This window comes from Balaenoptera physalus (assembly GCF_965194825.1).
Source record: "Balaenoptera physalus genome assembly, chromosome: 11".
In the NCBI taxonomy this organism is placed as follows: domain Eukaryota; kingdom Metazoa; phylum Chordata; class Mammalia; order Artiodactyla; family Balaenopteridae; genus Balaenoptera; species Balaenoptera physalus.
Window position 1 is genome coordinate 85,124,181 of NC_138896.1, and position 22,318 is coordinate 85,146,498.

Here is a 22,318-nt window from a genome sequence, read left to right on the forward strand (position 1 = left end):
TTGCATTTTCAGAAATAAAATGAATAAAATCAGCCATCTTTTCTCTCCTGTCAGCAACCACGGTTCCTTACTCTCGGCATAGCTGACTGCTCACGCCCAAGGAGGTTATAAATAAGCCTCCTGAATGGTTATTAAAAACCAGGACACTGGGGACTTCCCTGGTGGCACAGTGGTTAAGAATCCGCCTGCCAATGCAGGGGACACGGGTTCGAGCCCTGGTCCGGGAAGATCCCACGTGCCGCGGAGCAACTAAGCCCGTGTGCCACGACTACTGAGCCTGTGCTCTAGAGCCCGCGAGCCACAACTACTGAAGCCCACGTGCCCAGAGCCCGTGCTCTGCAACAAGAGAGGCCACCGCAATGAGAAGCCCGCGCACCGCAATGAAGAATAGCCCCCGCTCGCCACAACTAGAGAAAGCCCGCGGGCAGCAATGAAGACCCAAAGCAGCCATAAATAAATAAATAAATTTATAAAAAAAATAAAAAACAACCAGGACACTGGAAAAGTTTCTCTGGACCCAGAAAATGTCAGCGAGACCACGACAGGGAGCAGGGGTGCACCAGCCACCGTGGGCTGGGCTCTGTCCTGTCTGTCCACTGCTCCCCATCTGTCTCTCCTGGCTCTGATAATGTCCTCTATTTCCCCACACACCAAAACACTGACTCAGAAAGAAATAGGGAACAAAAAAGACTGTCCTATGACATTCACTCTGCTGGTTTTCATCTGGTCCCTGGTCTGTGAGCCTGGTTCAGAGCTCAGAAATGCCAACAAGAGGGCATGGCTTCCTCGAGAAGCACAGACGCAGTCACTCGATGAGACCAGTCAGAAAGCATTCCTGAATCACATCCTCAACACGGAGCGAGAGGGTACCATCCAACCCGTCCCTCAAACCATCTGAAACCTCCACATTAAAGTCACCACAGGGACATGCCCCAAAGAGCAGAGCTGTGTCTCCAGAAAAACATGGCTGACATACGTAATGGACATTTGATGTCAAGTTTAAATGGTGGCGCTTTTGGAGGAAGGAACCAGATCAAGGGGTGGGGGTGGGGTGTGGCCAGCCCCAGATGGGTGGGATACTTGTGGTCCAGAAGTAGACACCTGTGGCTTTTACCTTCTTGCAGCACAATCCCTCTTCCTTTGAAAAGGCTACTTTGATTTCCCTTGGAGAAGCTCCCCATCTCCATTCTCAATCCCTACAGCTCTGATGACCTTGACCCCATTGCCTAGTTCCTGGGATAGACATGTGACTTGGGCTTGGCCAAAGAGCATTCATTCCACCCCCCCGCCCCCGAGGGTGGCCCAAGTTAGGCAAATGGGACTCAATTCTGGGACTTTCAGTGACACTATTAAAACAGATCAGTTCCCATTCCCCTTGACCTGATGTTAACGGACGTTAGCCTAGAGCTCCTGAGAGCTCTGCTTGCTGCCCCTGGGAAGAGCTGCCTGAGAATAAAGCCAGTGTGGAGGAAACAAGAACTGAGAGAGGAAAGAGGCTGAGTCCTGATGACATCATTTGTGCACATGGATCCAGCTGTACCTGGAACAAAAATCTGGGAACTTTGTAGTTACTTGATTAAAAACAAAACCTTATTCTTTACACCCTTTCGAGCTGGGATTCTGATGCTTGCAAACAGAAGAGTTCTCTAATTCCAGTGAACAAAGACAATCCCTATGCATTTCCCAAGTAGATCCTGGGCTGGCTCTGGGGCCAACTGACAGAATTCAAGGTGAGTTCTAGGTTTTCAAATCTGTAATTCCAGACCGGGCTGCACATCTTCCCCAGGGGAGGAAATGATCAGGAAGATCTGGGCCGTGTGATTTATGAGCACGTCTGAGGCGAAGCCCTCAAGTAATGGGTGCCAGCTGGTTAGGAGGTTTTACCCAACAATTTTAATAGAGAAATCGGGTTAGAGGATGGATATCTAAGTTATGCAGAAGAACGGGAGAAACGTTCCTGCCTCCAATTAAATATAAAAATGTTTCGCATTACAAGGATTTAAAAACATTGCAGACATTCTTGGTAAAGTGGGCTGTTCCAGTTGTTACTTCAGAGCCTCACACTGATGTTTTCTCCTCCTTTGCCTGTTGGCCAGAAATGCTGAAAAATTACCCCATTACCCCCTAGCAATCAATACGCCCCGGTATTACGCAACCAAGCTTCCCTTGTCAAGGTATGTAGGTGATGCATGTTAAAGGCGTGGTCATATACTATATATAAAGCAGGTAAGCAAAAAGGGTGTGTAGTACAGCACAGGGAAATACAGCCATTATTCTGTATAATAACTTTAAATGGAGCATCATTTAGAAAAATACTGAATCACTATGTTGTACACCTGAACTAATGTAATACTGTAAATCAACTATACTTCAATTAAAAAAAATAATAAGGGCGTGGACATGCCACAACAGTGCAACACTGATCAACGACAGCAGGAAGCCTCTCTGCTCCTACTGTGTGTCTGCATATCCAGGCCAGTGACATGTGTACTTTCTGCTGATGCTGGCCTGGGTCAAAAATCACAGAGCTGGCAAACTTTGATCCATTTTTATGCTTTCAAATCGATCCTCTTCTGTCTCCTGAGACCGTTCCCCCAGGGCACTGAAAGCTCTGCCAATGTCCTCTCCTAGGTCACCATCACTTGCAACCTCTTATTTCAGTCTTTGCTCTGTCTACACCTTGGGGGCTGCCACCTTTACCTCCTCTCCTGGCTGCACGGTCCTGGATGGCCTCCTAATGGGTCTCACTGTATCAGCACCTGCCCTCCTCCAATCAATTCCCCACACAGCAGCTGGAGCCATCTTTTCAAAATGCAAATCTGATCATGTCACTTCCCCTCTCTGTTGGCCTGAAACTTCAAGGGCTTTCCATTGTCCTTAGTGGAAAGGCCCAAACCCTTAAAATATCTGAAATGGTTCTGCACCATCCCCCTGTGCCTTCTTTCCCAGCCTTACTACTCTCTGTGCTTCACCCAGCCACAGGGCCTTCTTTCAGCTCTTTATACTTGCCATACACTCCTACCACAGGACCGCTGCACATGCTGTTCCTGCTACCCGGAATGCTCCTTCCCCTTTACCCCTTAAGCATCACTTTTTCCGGATGCCCTCTCTGACCTCCCTAACTTAGCTATAGCCCTCGTTGTATACCCTCCTAGCCCCACATTTACCACTGATGCAAATTTATATGGTACAATTAGATGGCTACTATGTATTAAACTCCATTAGACTGTGATGTGCAGGAGGGGAAGGTCCATGTCCACTTTGGTTCAGCACTGCACCCCCGGCACCTTGAACAGGCCATGGCACCTACTAAGAATAATCTCTAATAGTAACTTAGAGGATGTCAGGCATTGTCCTAAATTCTTTGTAGGAATTAACTCATTTAATTCCCACAACAACTCTACAAGGCACTGTTGGCATTCCATTTTAAAGATGAGGACAGTGAGGGAGTTCCCTGGTGGTCTAGTGCTTAGGATTTGGCACTTTCACTGCTGTGGCCTGGGGTTCAATCGCCGGTTGGGGAACTGCGATCCCGCAAGCTGCGCAGCGCGGCCAAAAAAAAAAAAAGATGAGGACGGTGCAGCACAGAAGAGATAAGCCAGTTCTGCCTACAGGGTAACATAGGTATTGAACCACAAAGTCCAATTTCCAACTGGCCAACTGGTCTACAGCCCATGCTCTCCTTCATTCTGCTGTAACTCACAGAGGTAGGCACTCAAGTCACATTTGCAGGCTGAATGAATGAATGAATGAACGAACAGAAACCACCTTTCCCTTTCCCTCACTCCCATCCACATCTGCAGTTCCTTCCTATAGGTCCCAGTTCTCTCTGACCCAACCACTCCTTATAGAATCTGGCTGATCCTCAAGAAATAGCCCTATTCGCAGCCTCACTGCTGTCCATAGGGCCCTTTTTTGGGGACAAGCTGACAGTCTCCAGCTGTCCTCTGGTGTGGCCTCTGCCTGAGGCAACCACTCTCAATTCCAGCTCTATTCACCTGCCCCAGTGTGACCTGAACCCAGACCCCAACCTGCACTACAGCCGCGGTCTCCTCCCCATCAGTGCCTCCTGCCCAGATGCCAACCTCCAGATGGTCTGCACTGGTCTCCTTTGTCTTTCCTGCGTCTGACCCAGGCACGTCACCTCGGACAGCCACCTTTGCCTCTGCTGTTCAGCTCTCATTTGAGAGCTTCCCTCTAGCCCTGCCCGAGCCTCACAGACGTATCAACAAACTGGCTGCAACAGGGAAAGGAATCCTTGCCCCTTCAGCGAAGAGTCGCCGTGCCAATCTCCTGACTGTGAAGACGACCCTTCCTGTGAGGACGCAGATCAGAGAGGTTAAGAGCAAGGACTTTGCAGACTATCACACCCGGGTTCAGGTCCTGGCCATCAGTGGTGACTGTAGGGAGGTCATGACATCTATGAACTTCAGTGTACTCAACTGTAAAATGGGTATAATTATCAGACTTATCTCACAGAATTGTCATGAAGATTTGAAGAGTTGTTATAGATGAAGTCTTTACCATGTCACATCATAGTCAGTGGTCTATTATGATCATCACCACTGACCATCAACATCACCATCATCCACTTCTGCCAAGGGCACAGGCTCTGGAGCTAGGATGCCCAAATTTGAATCCTGCTCCTCCAGTTCCAAGCTGTGTGGCCTTGGGCTACTTAGCCTCTCTGTGTCTCACTTAAGTCACCTGTAAAATGGAAATAACTGTATCTACCTCGCAGGGATGTTGTGAGTTAGTTCCTGCAAAGTGCTTAGAACTGTACCTAGTACATGATAAACCCCTGGCAATGTTAGTTGTTGTTAATTTTGTTCTTCCTATTTCTAATACTATGATCACCCGGGTTGCAAGCGGCTTTAGAGGCATGTTTAGGCAATGTCAGGGTTAAAGAGCTTCTGCAAGACTCCACGACCGTGCCCGCCTGATGCACTCTGTGTGAGCAGAATGGATGGACTGTGTTTGCCAAGGAGGAGGGAGGGACAGTCCACTCCCACTTCTAAACCAAACCGGAGGTGTCAAAGGCCCGATCTGAGGCTGGCCAGCCACTGGGGCAACCTGTTTTTCTAGGATCTGTTCTAAGGAAAAATGCTGCCCACAAAAAGATCATGCTTCATGCCAGATTACACACTGCAGACTTAGTTAATAACAAGTTACTGGCCATAAAAGAGGAAAAAAAATCCATTATTCTGAAATCTAGCTTTCGCTGCAGAATCAAAGTGTTCTGACTAAGACTTCGGTGACACGTACCTTCACTCACAGACTGGGATTCTAGGGTTTGAAGATACACAGATAGTTCAGAACACTGCCTTCTCAAAAGACTACTGAATTTTCTAGCAAAATTTGAGTGCAACAAGTGAGGGTCAGCAGCAAAAGGACCGATTACCAAGCCTAGTCAACACCACGTCCTTGGTGATGTGTGTCCGGCATAGGATGTGAAAGGCTATTTAGGGTGTGCTCCAGTGATGAACAATGAAGCACTGCTACGAATATTAGCTACTATCTCCCTTCCACACCGATGCGTCTGACAGATCCACGGAAACACAGGGGCACAAAATGGCTTTCTTTAGTCCCATTTCTCATGCTCTTGTCAGGCTGGTTAGGAAAAAGAGGACCCACGGGAGCAGTTTCAAACCTAAAAATGCGGACCTGCACAGCTGCTGGATGCTGGGAGGTACCAGACTCCAAAACACTCCTAGAGGCCAAAACCACGCACCAGTATGTTTGGGATGAGAGAGAAATAATAATAATAAAAAGTAGCAGGTAACCATTAGAGAGGGTCATGTGCGTCAAAGACTATATTCACGAGTTTAAGTGTATTATCATTTCCTTCTACAAAAACCCTACAAAGGAAGTACTATCATTCACCAGATTCCATAGATGAGGACACCGAACCTTACGGAATTTAAGCAACTTGCTCAAGGCCACACAGCTCCTACGTGATGAGGGCGGGATGTGAACCTAGGGAGCGTAACTCCAGAATCGGTACTCCAAACCGTTAGGTTAGAATTTGAAAAACCAGAGCTCATGAGAGAACTTCCAAAGAGACTGATAATGGGGTTGAAACTGTGCCCGTCCTAACAGCTCACTTCCTTCATCTGTGCTGTCCATAGGGTAGCCTCTCGCTTAGCTACACGTGGCTATTGAAAGTGAAATGGATTAAAATGAAAAGAAATCTAAAATTCAGTTCATGGCTAGTGACCACTTGAAATGTGGCTCGTGCAGCTGAGGGCCTAAAATTTTCATTTTCTTTCATTTCAATTAACTCAAATTTCAATAGTCACATGTGGCTTGTGGCTACCGTATCAGACAGTGCTGATCTGAGCAACTTTTCTCAGCTCTATCAGACAGGGTTCAGGGCTGCTTTCCAAAAACCTCAGTGACAGAGGGGCATTTGTTGCTTTGCCCAAGGATCTGTAGAAAATCTCAAGGATAAACAACCCGGCCTCTTCCTTAGGATCGGAGACTGCGTGTTCTTCAAACGTACCCGTGTGGCCTTTCCAACACTCTCCAAGCCCTAGATCTCCTCCTAAGTTACAGCGTGAGGACAATAAAATCAGAACAGACAAACCCAGGAACAACTGCTCTCAGACAGTGGTCGCACCAGCACCAGCAGGGAGCTGGTAAAAATGCAGGTTCCTGGACCCCACCTCTATTGGGTCTGATACACCGGGCCTGGGGAGGAGGCCCTGGAGTCCATGTTTCAATGAAGCAGCCAATGATTCTCAGGCAGGTGGTCTAGCTTTGAGAAACTCTGCTTCAAAGTCTGAGCTACACATTTATCTCTTGGCCTCTTAAATAATTATAGCGTATAAATCTTCCGAGAATAGCACAAACTGGGCTGGAAGCCAGGTGGTCGTCACTCTGCACTAAGTGCTCACTTCTATGACAGCAGGCAAAGTGCTTAGTCACCAAGGCCTCATTTTGGTCATCTGAAACATGGGGGTAAGGATATCTGCTATCTGTCCTCCAGGACAAAAGAGAACCCAGCTGTGAAAGCATCGGAGGGGGATGAAAATTAAAAACGCACCGCACAGATATCCTACAACTCAGAGACACGTTTTGCTTGTCCAGCAGAGAGTTCCAATAGGTTTCACATTTTTAAAAAATCCACATTTTTAAGTTCTTTAGAAAAACTGGAAGATTTGACAGCATGGGGCTCAGGTTAGGTTGGTACCCTGGTGTGATTAAGAGCACTGCTCTGGGGTCACATGCAGAAGTTCAAATCCCTGTTTAAAAGCTGGGTGACGTAGGGCAAGTCCTTCAACCTCTCTGTGCCTCAGTTTCTTCAACTCTGAAGTGAGAATTTTAAGAGTACCTTTCAAAGGGTTGTGATGATTTAATTAAGTGAGTGAATATTTATCAAGTGCTTGGAACAATGTTTGGCACGTGGCAAGAGCTCTATCACTCTTAGTTGAATAAATAAACATCCCTGCAAGTGGCAACCACCAGCTGGAGCTGAGTGGTGGCCGTCCCTCCACCCAGGGCTGATGTGCATCAGGTTGTCACAATCTCCACCCAGACAGACACATTAGACTCTGGGAATCTCTACTGTAAGGGATAGAAGTGCATCTCCCTCCTCGGTGTCCTGCCAACAAGGGGCAGAGACACTTAGTGCATCTTAGAGCAGCATTTCCCAAGCTATCTGTAGTGAAGGACCAGTTTTTTAATTTTCAGTCCATTGTGGCGGCCTGATATGTGACCCACCTGAGCAGGACTGATACCCAGCACTTGCCACAGACAACTCGCCCGTGGGTCTACAACACCCTGAGTGGTCTGCACCTGGACCCATAAGAGGAGCCCACTGGATGTGCACTTGGATGTCACAGCAATGTCAGACTGCTCTAAGAGTTTCTAAACACTCTCAACTTCAGTACTTATCTCGGGGTGCACTGCGGACAGCCCCGATCCTCAGATTACACTCTGAGTAGTGCCATCTTAGAGGACAATGACATTGTCTTCACATGTACGGAAAACAGCCGGAAAATTTGGTTGGCCAGAACAGTCAATGGAGTGTCGGTTTGTCTGTCTCTCCCAACACTTCTGTCCTTCTCAGCCTGCCTGCCTTCTCCTTGTCCATCCCCACTTCTTTCATCTTTATCTACACATTAAAACCAGCTACCTAATGAGATACTGGGGTTCAGAACAGCCATGGAAGCTGTCATGGATGCTTTGATGACCCAGGCAGCACCCCGTTTCACGAGTACTCCCTCCAGCTCACAGCCACCCCTTCTCCTCAATGTTGCCTTTGGCTGACGGGAGCTGTCTTGCCCCCATGCCCACATCCACATCCTTATCTCCAGGTCACTCTCCAGCAGCCCAGGGCCAATGACTGACACGGTGATGCAAAACGTCAGCCCCTTTGTCCCAAGAAGGAACCAACCGTATGGTACAACTCATCCTCCAGAGCCCCCTGTGGGCTCAGGCTGAAGCTAGACTCCAGCCCAGACATCATTCTTCACTTGGCTCCTCTCCCCGCCCTACCCTGTTTCTCTCACTCCCCTTCCTTGGGAGCATGTCCTCAACACATCACAGGCACCCTAATCCCTGCCTCAGGCTCTGCTTAAAGGGAATCCAGTCAAAGACAGAAGCCATCGACACTTGGGTTCACCTGCCTCAACGACCCGGCGGATGAGAGCACACGGCGGGCACAACGCGAAAATCTTGAGGACTGGCATCAGGTCACCCCGAGAGTCCGCTCGCCGTGTTCCAGGTAAACAGAACTTACCTGTTGTGTTAGACAGGGCCAGCGATTCCATGGAGCCCCGCGGGGTCTGCTCTGTGGGCGTCATGTCCTCGGTATACTTCAGTGAACTGATCGGATGACGGGTCCGACACTGCTGAGTGGACATGCCCCCTTCCTCTTCCTCCTCCTCCTCGTATTTGGGGACTTGGATGCTGCCTCGGTTTTCGCTGAAGCTCTGGCTGGACATGTCACTGTAGCTCTCCTGGGACCTCAGCCTCCCCGGGTAATAGTCTTCTCGGCATTCCTTGATGAAGCTGCCACCGTGCCCCTTCATGGCCAGCGACGAGCTCCTTTTGGGGTTGCTGAAGTGCTTGGCCCACATGTCGGGCTGGGCCCCGGCCCCTTGCCCTCCCGGACTGTAGGAAGTTCTGATGTTGCACTGGCTGAGGAGCTGCAAGGGGCTCTGCGACTGGCTCTGCTCCATCTTGTTCCCGTAATGGTACGGCTCGTCCCGGCTCCTCCAGATGGGGTCCCGGTTGAGGCTGGGTGTCTGGCTGGACAGGCTGAGCAGGTCCATCTGCAGCGACAGGGGGTCCACGTCAGCCGACAGCCGGTTGGAACTCACCTGCAGCTGGCTGTGCTGGTTCAGCATGGGCTCTTCTGTCTTGCCCTTGTTCTTGCCGATTTTGGCGCTGCGCCGGGACTCCTTGGCCCGGGCGTTCTGGAAGGCTGAATCAGAAGAGTCAGAGCCATTGGGGTCCTCCCCGGCACTGCAGGCCCGTGAGCAGAAGATCTGGCCTTGCTTGGGGAGGAATGGCCGCCCCAGGAGGGACTTCTTGCAGTGAGCACAGCAGAAACAGGTCTCAGTGGCATGCCAGTGTTGGCCGTCGTAGGTCATTTGACCTTGGTCGATTCCTGGGGAAAGAAGAGACATGGAAGAGGCTGACGAGCTGCTCAGAGTATTACATTATGACGTAAAACACACAGCACCCTGGTTTGGCTCAGGCTTCCAGATGCAGCAGAATAAAATGTCAATAAATCAACAATCAGGCCCCCGTGTAAACAGTAGTCATGTCCTACTATGACAGCCCCCTTGTTCTACCCAGTCAGGTCCTTCTTAACTCATTTGCTCTGAGTGCAGAGAAACTAAATCCAAATGGCCTGTCCATGAATCCTTCTGCCTGGGGCACATTCCTCCAGATAAACAGCAATAATGATACTAGGGTGTGAGAAGCACTGCTTTAAGTGCTTTGCGTATATGTAAACTCACTTAACCTCTCAACTGTATGAGGTAGGTTTCTAATATTACGTCCATTTTTCAGAGGAGAAAACAGAGGCAGAGGAGGTTAAATAACCTGCCTAATGTAAAGAAGCTAGGAATCATAGACCAGATCTATACCCAGGAAGTCTTGCTCCTAACCATGACCTCGATGATCATCTCTTTCAGTCTACTTAGGGGTCTGCTCAAATAGCAGCTCCATGGAGAAGTCTTCCTGTTCACCCTAAAAGCTACCCTCCACCACTCTCCACCCTTACCTGCTGTATTTTCTTCACAGCATGAACATTGCTTGACATTGAGCCACTACATATGTGCATGTGTTAATTACTAAAAGTGAAGTTGTACGATGAAGTTTCTGGGGTATCTCCAGGAACATGGCCTGGTACATCATAGGGGCTCTTCATGTGTGGAATGGATGAATGAATTGAATTCCATCACCAGTGTCTGGCATTCCAAAGGGTAATTACTTTAGCAGTTTAGTGGAAAGGAAAAACGTGGACTTCAGCTCATGGTAAGGAAAAACCTGGATGTAGTCTGTCAAAGACATCACCTCACCATAAGCATGCATATCCTTTGCGTAACTTCTGTCCCGTGCCCGGGCTGTGCCTCGTTTACATAATATTGTTACACCTGCTTCTGGGAACCTCCCATAGCCCCTCTTGTGTCTCAGAGTCTCTTCTGCCCTCCTCTGGTTACAGGACTTAACTTCCCTGTGGGACACCATCTCCCTGCCACCCTTGGGCCACGAGCTTTGGGTGGGGCTAAAGCCACGCCTGGACCAGCACTGGCCAGTAAAAACACCATATCTCCCAGCCCAGTTACTAGTTCAAGGGTGGGCATGTGACCTGCACCAGGCCAAAGGGAGAGTCACCTGGGACTGTTGCTAAGAGAGCGACACGGGGAGACTCTCTTTTGACAGCAGTTGCTAAACGGGCAGAATGGGAGCCGGGAGCTGTGGGTCCCGCCTCCCAACCTCCCGTAGGGAGAGCCTGCTGAAAATGTAGACCCAGCAGTGACTGTGGGATGGGCAGGGATCTCTGCAAGAACCCTGACGTCTAGCGATCAACGTCTCTCCCGAAAGGCGGCACCAATGTGAACTTTCACCTTCGGTGGCTGAGAGTCCTGAGTCTGAACTTTCCAAGAGTAGCCTCTAGATAATTGTCTGGAGAGGCTGTGAACAAGAAGCAGGGGAGAGGAGAAGGGCAAGAACAAAAGGCAAATGGCACAGCAGCCTCTCCGGGCCCTCCCTGTGTACCCCTCACTTCCCTTTATGTCCCTGGAGCCCAGGGAGAGAGAAGCATAAGGTAAATTCTCCTCCTAGGAGCTCCTCCCTGAAACTAAGGGGTCTCTGTTTATTCAGGAGTCAGGCCCTAGGGACCAAGAGGGGATTTTTAGCAGGACAGGAGCAACCACAAGGGTCACTCCAAGATCAGAGGGACACTGAATCGACTCCCTTTCAGCACCGCATTCCCAGGAGGAGTGAGAACTGGCAGGGGAGGGGCTAGAGACAGCAGGCCCAAAGCTGGGCCTCCCGAAACATTCCCTCCTCCGTCAGGCTGCCGGGGGAAGCAGGGGCAGGCAGCACAGGCAGACCGAACTCCCTGGCAGTTAAGAGTGAGGCATCAGGACTCAGACAAACGCAGGTTCAAATCGCAGCTCCATGCCATGCCAGCTGGTTGTAAACATGCTGAAGCCCGTCAGCTTGGTTCCAATCTTGGCTGGGCCGCTGTTGGGCTGTGTGACCCTAGGCAAGTGTCTTCATGTCTCTGTGCCTGAGTCTTCTCCACAACAGGGATAATAATAGTACTTACTTCAGAGGGTTGCTTGAGAACTAACTGAGTTAAGATGCAGTGAGTGCTCTGCTACCTCTTCCCAGCCCTCTTCTTGAGTTTTTATTAGGTCTCAATGCCTGTCTCCCTCTCTGCTCTGAGGGCCGCTACCTGGATGCTGTCCAAGAAAGAACTCTGAGGCTGGCTCGGTCCTCCCTCCCCTCTCCCCTGTTCCCTCTCCTCCAGAGAGTTTCCACTGACATCCCAGCTGCCCTGGGTCCTCACTGTGAGCTCCAACTCAGCCCAGCATCCCAAGCAGCTGCAGCCTTATCCACTGCCTGTCAGAGGCGTGCAGCAAGTCCAGTTCCTACGGGCTGTTCCTCCACCAGCTGCCTCTCTGTGCTTCTGCGAGGAAACATACTCAGATGCGGCAGCGGGGGCCTAGTTCTGGGGATGGGGGCCTCACAGAAGGCCGGGCCGCGGTAGGGAGAGTGGAGGGGGAGGCATGTTCCAAAGCGGCCCAGCAGGCAGTGAAACGTGTTCCCTGATAAACATCAACGATGTCAGATGGTGCTCTGAACTGCTCCTGAACTCTAAACATCTGGAAAAGGGCTCGGCCATTCCACATCTAAGCGTTCCTTTTTTATTCCCTCCCTAAGCCCTTTAAGTACTTCTCTGAGGGTGTATGTGTCTACTGCTGCTACAGCCTCGGTATGTTTATAGGACTGTTTACTCTGCTGTGAGCAGGCAAAAGTACCGTTGCCCTGGCAACGGCTTCCTGCTGTAGGGTCCGCACTGAGTGGCTGTATAAATAGGGAATATTTGGATAATACGGTCAGAGCAAAGCACCCAGACACTGCAGTACGTGTGATATACAGAGCATACCCTTTCTCTGTTGCAAGAAAAGTATGCTGTACAGAAAAGTGGATTTAGGAAAAGGAAAATCAGGGACAGCATTTTAACCACAGCAGTGATAATACTGCAGGCCACAGTGGTCCCCTTTTCTGATAAAGCATTGATGCCTTTTTATGGCTTTCAGAGGGAAGGAGAAGGGAATGCCAATCAAAGCTAAAAAGAAGACAGAAACAGAAGAAAACAGAGGGAACTTCTGAGGTGTACATGCTGCGGTGACATATTTTCTCTCGTCCAAGCTACTGAGCAAAAATCCTAAGTGGCAGTTTCTGGAGAGGCTTTTAAGCCTCAATGGAAAGGGACAGAAGAAATAGAAATACTAACAAGCAGGGGGTATGGTTGCCACAGGTAAGTTGTCTGTATACTCAGCCTCTCTCAGCTGAGCAGGCACCTCGCTGCAGACCCAGAAGCCACAGTGAGCAGTGCTGGGTCAGCACCTCACACCATTTCCCCTGATCGAGTCCCACCCCTCGCCCTTCCTCACCTGCCCCACCACCTGTCCAAATCAAGCTCATTTCCTAGCGCTTAGAATAAAGGGAAGTATGTCTGTTTAACCTCTTTGACCTTGTGAGAAATGCATCAGAAATGCATTTTCGCAACACCCCAGCCCCCAGAAGGGAACGCTGCTGGACCAAGGTCGGCACAGCAAGGCTCCTCCCTGGGCCTGGCAGGGACTCCAGCGCAGAAGGGCTCCACAGAAGTGGGCCTGAGTCCACGGGGTGGACTCAACGACAAAGGACCACTAAGCACACAGCAGATGCCTCCAAGCGGGGCACAACAGGCTCTCAAACTGATGATCTCCGTATCTCCCAACTACAGGTAAGAAGCTGGCAGCCTCCGAGCAGATTTCTTGGAATTGCACAAGCCACAGGAAGATCAGGCTGCTGATCTCAAAGACATTCACCCGCTGCCAACTTTTTATCTTCTTTTTAAAGGGCAGCTCATTCTCAAGGTGCCAGAACAGGAAAGCTGAATAAGAAGCTACAGATGCAGCATGATCGGGAATAGCGTTGAAGGGCTGAACAAATCAGTTACTTGAAAAGGGAAAATGATTTTCACCATCTCAGATCTGCCACTTCTTTGGGGAGTTTATAGCTTCTGAGCTATTTGAGGTTCTCTCACTTTGGTTTTGGCTGGGTCAGCTTTTGCTGATTTTTTTCAAAGACATGCATGCCAGAAACCATTTGGTTTCCGTGACTATCTCTTCCTACCAAGAGGACTGCTTTGTTTCCTCCCTCTGCTGATCCCCGAGGTTTTCCGAGGAGGCTGTGGAAGACATCTGTTTATATTTTCCCCTCATATTTTCCTCTGAGACCTCTCCTCCTCCCTTTGGTAGTGGGACTGTATACCTTGGGGGTGGGTCTATGATTCAGGCAGACCAATGGGAACTCCCTATTCTTTTCTTTCCAGGGTGGAACAGATGACCAAATGAGGGGCTACAGCATTCCTATTTGGAGGATATTGGAAAAGACACGATCTGATTTGGATATTGGAAAAGACACGATCCCATCCTTTTAGAGAATACCAGTGCTAAGACTAAGTATAGCTGGGGGGTCATCTTGGCCACCTTGAGAAGGCAGCTTGCTTCCAAATGATGCCAAGAGAAAGCAAGCTGAGCTGAGACACAGAGGGGGAAAAAAAGAACCAGACTTTGAATCCTTGAACCATCCTTACCTGAAACCAACTTCCTTCTTGGCTTTTCTGGTACTGTGAGCCAAGAAATTTCCTTTGTCACTTAAGGTAGTATCAGTTGGGTTTCTATCACTTGCAACCAAAGGGATTCTAACTATACCAGACACAAAGCACACCCAGTCAGAGTAGGACCAAGGTGAGCACCAAGAGTTGCCTCACCTATGTGCTGGGCACAGGTGTCGCAGTATTCTGCGTACAAGGACTCGAAGCAGTGGCAGCAGTAGGGCCTTCCCTCCTTCATGATGTAGCGCTGGCCGCCCAGCACTGTCTCGCATTCGAAGCAGCAGAAGTGTTTCATGTGCCAGTGTCGCCCCTCAGCTTCTGTGCATTCGTCTGCAAAGATGATCTGGAGATGGAGAATCCAAATGGTCAGTGGATAAGAGCCAGCCATGAGAATGTACTTGAAAGGAGGAAAGCTATGAGGGCCCCAAACTGGAAGGGTAGGAAAATAGGTCCTGTCCACCAATTATTAAACAGAAAATCTATATGTATATGTTTATTCTCTATCTATATCAGTTCCCACGTGTGGATTTGCCTAAAGCACAATTACACAGTTTCTGGCCTGGCCGGTGATTACTTTAACCACACTGTATAAAGACAAAGAACATTCTACCCTAAAGAATATAAAGCAGGACTAAACACTGACAGCTCATGGGCACTTTGGTCATATCGATTTAATCTGGCTTATATACAATATTTTTTTAAAATGAGAAATGTCATATAAACACCTGGAATCCTGGTTTCTCTTTTGAAAATACAATGTTTGGCAATGTGTGCTACACATTCTTGCATGGCAACAATAAGAGGGGTTGCTGCTTTCAGATGAGTGATGAGTTCTGTAGCTTGGCATTTTTTTTCACCACTCACTGTTACCTTAAAATGAGTCACCTTCATTTATGATAACTGTCTAGCCCTCAGAAGCATTTGTGTTTTGACCCCTAAGACAGAGTTTTTTACAATTTCAAAGCACAGATTTAAGAGCTTACTGCAGACTACAGTAATCAAGGCAGAAATAAGCTCAAGCACTTATGGCCAGTTGATTACTGACAAGGGTGACAAGGACATTCGATGGAAGAAAGAATAGTCTCTTCAACAAATCTGTCTGGGACCACTGAATAGCCACATGCAAAAGGATGAATTTGAACCCCTACCTCACACCACATATAAAAATTAACTCAAAAGGGATCAAAGACCTAAATGTAAGAGGAAAAAACTATAAAATGTTTAGAAGAAAACAGAGGTGTAAATTTTCATGAACTTGGATCAGGCAATTAGGCAATGGTTTATTAGCTATGACTACTAAAAGCATAGACAACAAAAGAAAAAATAGAAGTTGGATTTCACTGAAATAAAAAACTTTCATGCTTCAAAGGACATCATCAAGAAAGTGAAAATATAACTACAGAATGGGAGAAAATACTTGCAATTCACATATCTGATAAGGGACTAGTATCCAGAATATATAAACAACCCTTACAAAGCCACAAGAAAAAGAAAAATCACCCAAGTGAAAAAATAGGCAAAAGATTTGACTAGACATTTCTCCCAAAAAGAAGATATGCAAATAGCCAATAAATACATTTAAAAAAATGCTCAACGTTATAAGCCATTAAGGAAAAGCCAATCAAAACCACCACATGCTGTCACTTCATACCAACTAAGGTGACCATAATGAAAAAGACAGACAAGAATTGAGGAGAATGTGAGAAACTGGAATCTTCATTCATTGATAGTGGGAATGTAAAATGGTGTAGCTCCTCTTGACAACAGTTTAGATTCCCTCAAAAAGTTAAACATAGAACTACCATACGACCCATCAATTCCACTCCTAGTTATATACTCGAGAGAACAGAAAATATATGTCCACACAAAAACTTGTATATCAACATTCACAGTAGCATTGTGCATAATAGTCAAAAAGTGAAAACAATGTAAACGTCTATCAATTAATAAATGGCTAGACAAAATGTGATATATACACACAACTGGTTATTATTCAGGCATGAAAAGCAAAGTATTGATACATGCTAGAACTCGGGTTAACCGCAAAAACACTGTGCTAAGTGAACAAAGCCAGACACAAAAGGTCATATGCTGCATTAATCGATTTATATGAAATGTCTGGAATATGTAAATTCATGGGGACAGAGACTAGATTAGTGGTTGCCAGGGGCTAGAGGGAGGGGAAAAGGGGAGTGACTGCTAATGCATCTGGTGTTTCTTTTTCAATGATGAAAATGATCTGGAATTAGGCAGTAGTGATGGTTGTCCAACTCTGTGAATATACTAAAAACCACTGAATTGTACACGTTGAAAGGGTAAATCTTATGCTGTATGAATAAGACCTCAATAAGCAAAAATTTCAAAACACTTTAATCATCCTATTCTATTTGCCATTAGATAATATTAAGTATCATGAGCACCCATTTCCAGATGTGGAAACGGAGGCAGACAGGTAAAGGGGCTGCCCAGAATCACTAGAACTGGACCAACTACCTGCCCAGAGGGTCTCTTTTGAATATCACTGGTAGCATTAGAATCCAGGTTAGATAAGGCCAATTGACTTCCTTGTAGAAGAGTGAATCTCTGATCGGCAGCTTTTAAGGAAGAAATGCCCATGGTAATAGTGGACTCTGGATGAAAAAGAGGAGTGTTATTTTCAGGGTCCCACATTGCTGGTTATAGGGTCAGAAAGAACCAAAAACCTACTTTATGCAGGAAGAAACCCCCTGTCCAAGATCTTTCCCCTAATTTGTCCCATAAAATCGGTCAGGTTTAGAACATTCTCCTTTCTGCCCCCAACTTTTAAGCTAAACCAGGTTTTCTATCTTTCAGCTCCCAGATCACACCTAGGTGTGCTTCTGCTGGGAGAAAACACCAGGTATGAACCTTGTGTCCGGACTGCTTTCTGACTTGGAAAAGCAAATTCAAGTACCTCTTAGAGTGTGGGGCAGAGGTATCCAGACGGAGTAGCCATCGGCCCCCTGAATCCTCATCAGACCTTTTGTAAATTGTGGGAGAATCAAATCATGCTACCCATTTTCTTGTCTTCTCAAACCAATCTGTCCCATCGAATCTCAGGAAACCCAAGATTTTAAGATAAATGACACACTATTACTGATGATGATTACTTCCTGGGATTTGGGCTGAAATCTCAAGTTGCACAAAGCCTTTTTTTTTTTTAAGAGTTCTGAACTGACCTAGTGCCCCTGGGAATGTCCTCAGCCCTAGAAACTGTCTTCCCACCTAGCGGCCCATGAGACTGTCACATTCAGTAAAGCAGGTCACAGTCCTGGACATTCCAGCAACGAGGGATGGTGGGGCTTCATTTTTGAAAGGGTTAATATAAGAGGGGTGGGGAGTGGCCTATGGTTTTCTTCCATGCAGGAACCACAGGACAACGTGCTGGCTATGGTGTAACCCAGGGAGCGGAGCGGAGTCTGACCTCGTCGCAGGCTGCGCAGCGCGGCTTCAGGCACTCGGCGTGGTGCCTGCCACAGTATATCTTCCCATCTTGGTAAAAGTAGATCAAATCCACCAGGAGCTCGTTGCAGACAGTGCAGATGAAGCAGGGTGGGTGCCAGCAGACACCGTGGCCGGCGCGCGATGCAAACACAGCAATGTCCCCGCCGTTGATCTGGCCTCCGCACTGCGAGGCGAACAGAAACGTCAGTAGGAGCAACACCGGCGCCCCGCCTCTCAGTGCCACGCGGGAAGGATACACGACCACCGCCGGCATCACCAGCTGGTGACTGAGCACTTACTTTCCAATCAGTTACTGTGCTACCTGCTCTACACACAGGCAGGCAGCGTTTTCTTGTCCTTCCCCCACTGCCCCTCCTGGGGCCAACACGAGGAAGATCCTGTTACTGAGAAAATAAGCAATCCCAAAGGTGGGAGAGAAAGGAAAAGTCTGCCAGCAGGAGGTCTCATTATCTTTTAGATACTGCCAACTTCCTCCAGAGGCCCAGCCAGGACTACTGCTAGAAGTAGACTGTGTGGGGTTTGGGTGATGGGTGAGTGGGGAGGGGGTTTGGAGGGCCCCTGGGAGGACGTGGAGGTCTGCACTTCGGATGGTAGGGGAGTGGGTTCATAAAAATATGCCCACCTTTAACCGTCTTCTCTAGAAGCCTTTCAGGTATGCTTTTGGCCTGCTTCCCCTACCATCTTTTTACATAGTCCCGATTGAAAAGGTACCACTCCTCAAGCCAGACTATGGAGTCTTCTTTCTCCCCTTCCTAAGCTTCTCACTCATTTCCAAAGTTCCTTCCCCTACCCAGAAAGGAACAAGGCAGAGTCCCTGATGACCCTCGCTTCCAGTTGCGCTTGGGATACAATGAATACGGTGCAGCCTTTGAGGGAGGAGTCAAGTGTGAGGCAACAGGTCCAGCGGGAGGCTCTCTGCTGACCACGGTGCTGGCCTGAGGTTCCCAGCCTGAGGGTCCAGCACTACGGCTCCACATGAGTGGCTGAGCTCTGGGGACACCGTCCAAGGAGGAGAAAAGTGACCTCCAAACCTTTCCCACACCTTGGCCATCAGAAGGGTTGTGATGCTTCATAGAAAATAAAGTCAAGGTCTCATGGAATAGTCTCTGGGGCCTCATTCATGCGAGTGACCAGACATAAGAAAGACATTACGTTATGGAAAGTGCTACCCCTGCCTTTTGTGCTGACGTTGGTAGACCTGAGGTATGCATACTGCTAAAAGAGAAACAGAGGCACACTCAAGTTTTCCGGTTTATTTGCTCCAACACTGATTCGAATTGGGCTGCAAGCATCAAACTAAAGGTGGTTGGGGGCACTCCAAGGACAGGAACCCGGGGAGAGATTTTTATAGAGAAGACATGGAAGCAAAGTGAGGAAAGTATTTCAGGGACTAGAGATAAAGCGGTCCCCTTATTTGGGAAAGCCTGGTTGGCTGCTTGCGATTGGTTGTTCAGTTTCTTTTTCTTGGATTCCACTACCCTGACTGGTTTAGGTTTTGGTCTGCTGATACAGGCTACCGAGGCGTTAGAGCCACCCCAGTCCAATGGCCTCCTTGTCGAATTACTTTAACAACACAGAATCCCATTGAATCCTCACCATGATTCTATGACCTAGGCATTTGTTATCCCCATTTGGCAGCAAAACCATTAGGAAAAGTAACATGGTCACTGCCATCTGGCAGAAACACGAGTCAATCTTATGTCTTTCTGCCTCCAGGCTCTTGTCACTCTTCCATGCCACTCTTGACACCTGCCCATGAAACACCCAACCTTCCCATTGTCTTAGGGAAGTCCGCCTGGACTGGTCAAGAATGACCCGAGAGTGGCAGAGGCCCTGAACTGAGCACACAGAATCTCACATCTTAACCTCTGACCACCTACATCTCAGGGGCAGGTGTCAAGGATGAAGACCCCATCCCACTGCCAAATCTGTGGTCCTTTGGCTCCCCTGATAAGTAGCATCTCCATTCCATCCACCTGCGCCTTCCCACACTATCCCTCTGAAATCCCCAAAAAGGGCCCCCAAATGGTATCCCCTCCGCTCAGGTAGTATCTTGCCTTCTCTTCACCAATCCAGTTCGCATATTTTCAGTACGTGAATGGGTCCCCAAAGCGCTTAAGGAGTTAGATGGGGCTACTCTCTTAGCAGCAGGGCTAAGAGACGTGTCCAAAATATGACCATCAGCACCAGAAGGCTTTTGGAGGTCAAGAGGGGGGGCAGGGTGAACCCAGGCAGGCTGGATTCCCACCCTGCTTTCTTGAAAACCCTCCTCCACCATGCCCAGAGAACTCCACAGGAGAGTCAAAGAAAAAACAAATCCAGACTTCCGACTCAGTGAGGTCCTAGAAAGAATGCAGGGGGCTTCATGCACTGTGCTAAAGAACCCTCAAACCCAAGGAGATGACCATTTACCACCTGTTTAAATGGCACTGGTCCTGGGATGACCCTGGGAAAGAGGCTGACCCATGGTCCAGGCAAATTCCACTTTCTAAAGGACTCATTTTGAGATGTAATTCCATCATGTCATTCCTTTGCTCAAATCCTTCCAGTGGCTCCCTATCTCCTTCCAGTGGCTTACCCAACCCTCTGTGAAACCTGACTTCATCTACTCATTCTCTTCTTTATCCCCTCTGCCCTGCCACACTTGCCAACCTGCTGTTCCTCAAACAGCACAGAAACGGCTCCTGCCGCAGAGCCTTTGAACTTGTTGCTCCCTTAGCCACCCCCCCCATTCCACCATCTGCATGACTCACTCCCCCTCAGTTCCTGCATGTCTTTGTGGGGCCTTCCCAGTCACTTTACTGTGAAAATTGCAACCACTGCACACTCCCAACACTAACCCCCTTCCCCACTGAATTTTTTCTATCTTATTTATGTTACTGTCTGACTTCTGCCCTAGAACGGAACTCCTTACAAGGGCAAGATCAAGCTTTCAAATCTTTTGTTCACGGCTGTATCCCCCAGGCCTACAAAGTAGGTTCTCAGTAAAATAACTGTTGAATGAATGAGTGAAAGGATGTCAGAGCAATCCCCTCGGCACGCCTCGGAATCCACGCTCACCTGTTCACAGATCGCTCCCGTCATGGTGACCGGGAAGGGCCTGACATTGCCACGACCCAGGTTTTCACGTTTCCGCTGGTTGCTGAAGAGCTTCAGCTCCCTCTTCTCTTCCTCATCCAGGGAGTTGCAATAGCGAACCTGGACAGACACAGAGGATGGCATGGAGGGGTCACCCTTGCTCCTGAGGGTTCCTGAAGCCCAGGCCTCAGACTGTGCTCATTAAACACACTCCCATTTGGTTTCACAGTCCTTGTGGGCACTTGAACACCACCAGGCTGGGGGCTATTTAAGTGAGTCTCTACCTGAGATTGCTGACCATCAAAAGAGCTTCCTAGAGGCTCCGAACTCCAGAGCCCCATTCTTGGGCAGGCCAATGGTCTGTAACTGTTCCTCATCCTCTGTCCCACTCTGCTCACCACACTAAGAGCCATACCATCTGGGATAGCTTTGCTGCTAGTCAAGATCTGGGACTTTCTCCTTCTTTCAAAGTGATCTGGATCTTCAAATTGATCGTGATACTTTCACCTCCATGTGCCCATGGAAACGATCCTTGACACCAAAGAATGGCTCCGGGCCAACGAGCCAGAATAGTGGTCAACGTGCTCACAGCTTCTGTTTCCCAAAATGAGATGGGAACCAAAGGCGTGATTCTGAGGAGTTGGTCCAGAGCTATCTGTGTTACTTCACGCAAGTCCCTGCATGTTTATCTGTGTGTAGGAGGGAGAGGACTGCCCGCTGGGCTCTGGTTAATGCATCAACTTGCATAAGATATTTTCCTTCTTGTCCGACACAGAAACTCACAGAATTAAGGGAGGGACATTAAAGATATTCAAATCTGCTATTTCCCATTCTCTCTTTTATTTATGCACACTTTGGGAATTTTGCTATAATCTTGAACTATTGTTTACTTAATACTGTTTTAAAAACTGACTCACTTTTTTTTACTTGAATACATTTACTTGAAAAGAAAGTATATTATGACTAAAAATAGAAAAGCAATATCACTTGTGAAAAACAGAGCGACCATAAAACTAAATACGAGACTGAAAACAAAACCACATTGCTGGATTCTAGCTGGCTACTTTTGCTTGTCGGAGATTCTGAAACGGAGGTTCTTAATGCTGTTACTTAAAAATGGAGACTAGCAGGTGTGAGATACCTGCTCCCACCAAACTAAAATTTCCCCCTTGACAACTCAATCACAAGGAATGAAATGCAATTGAAAAGGTAGTGAGTCTCGCATTATGTGGTTCAATATTATTTATTGCCATGGCCATGTACCAACCAAAGTCATGGATCTGCTACACTTCGGGAAACATGGTTCTAATCCCACCCCATCTTACTTTAGAATAAACTGAGTATCAGCAAGTTTAACTGACTTGCCCCGATGATTTGTCCTACAGATGGTTAAAGGGAAAC

At 48.1% G+C, this 22,318-nt stretch overlaps 1 protein-coding gene across 4 annotated transcripts in view; it reads right to left on the bottom strand.

The window, feature by feature from the left end:
* PRICKLE2 (prickle planar cell polarity protein 2) overlaps positions 1-22,318 on the bottom strand; it is a 401,122-nt gene that overhangs the window by 96,860 nt on the left and 281,944 nt on the right. For all 4 annotated transcript variants that reach the window (XM_082412164.1, XM_082412165.1, XM_082412166.1 and 1 more), the window contains 4 exons: positions 20,900-21,037; positions 17,799-18,002; positions 14,513-14,699; positions 8,744-9,616 (listed from right to left, as the gene is read on the bottom strand). In XM_082412164.1, the coding sequence (XP_082268290.1) occupies positions 8,744-9,616; positions 14,513-14,699; positions 17,799-18,002; positions 20,900-21,037 (1,402 nt within the window). The remainder of the gene's footprint in view (positions 1-8,743; positions 9,617-14,512; positions 14,700-17,798; positions 18,003-20,899; positions 21,038-22,318) is intronic.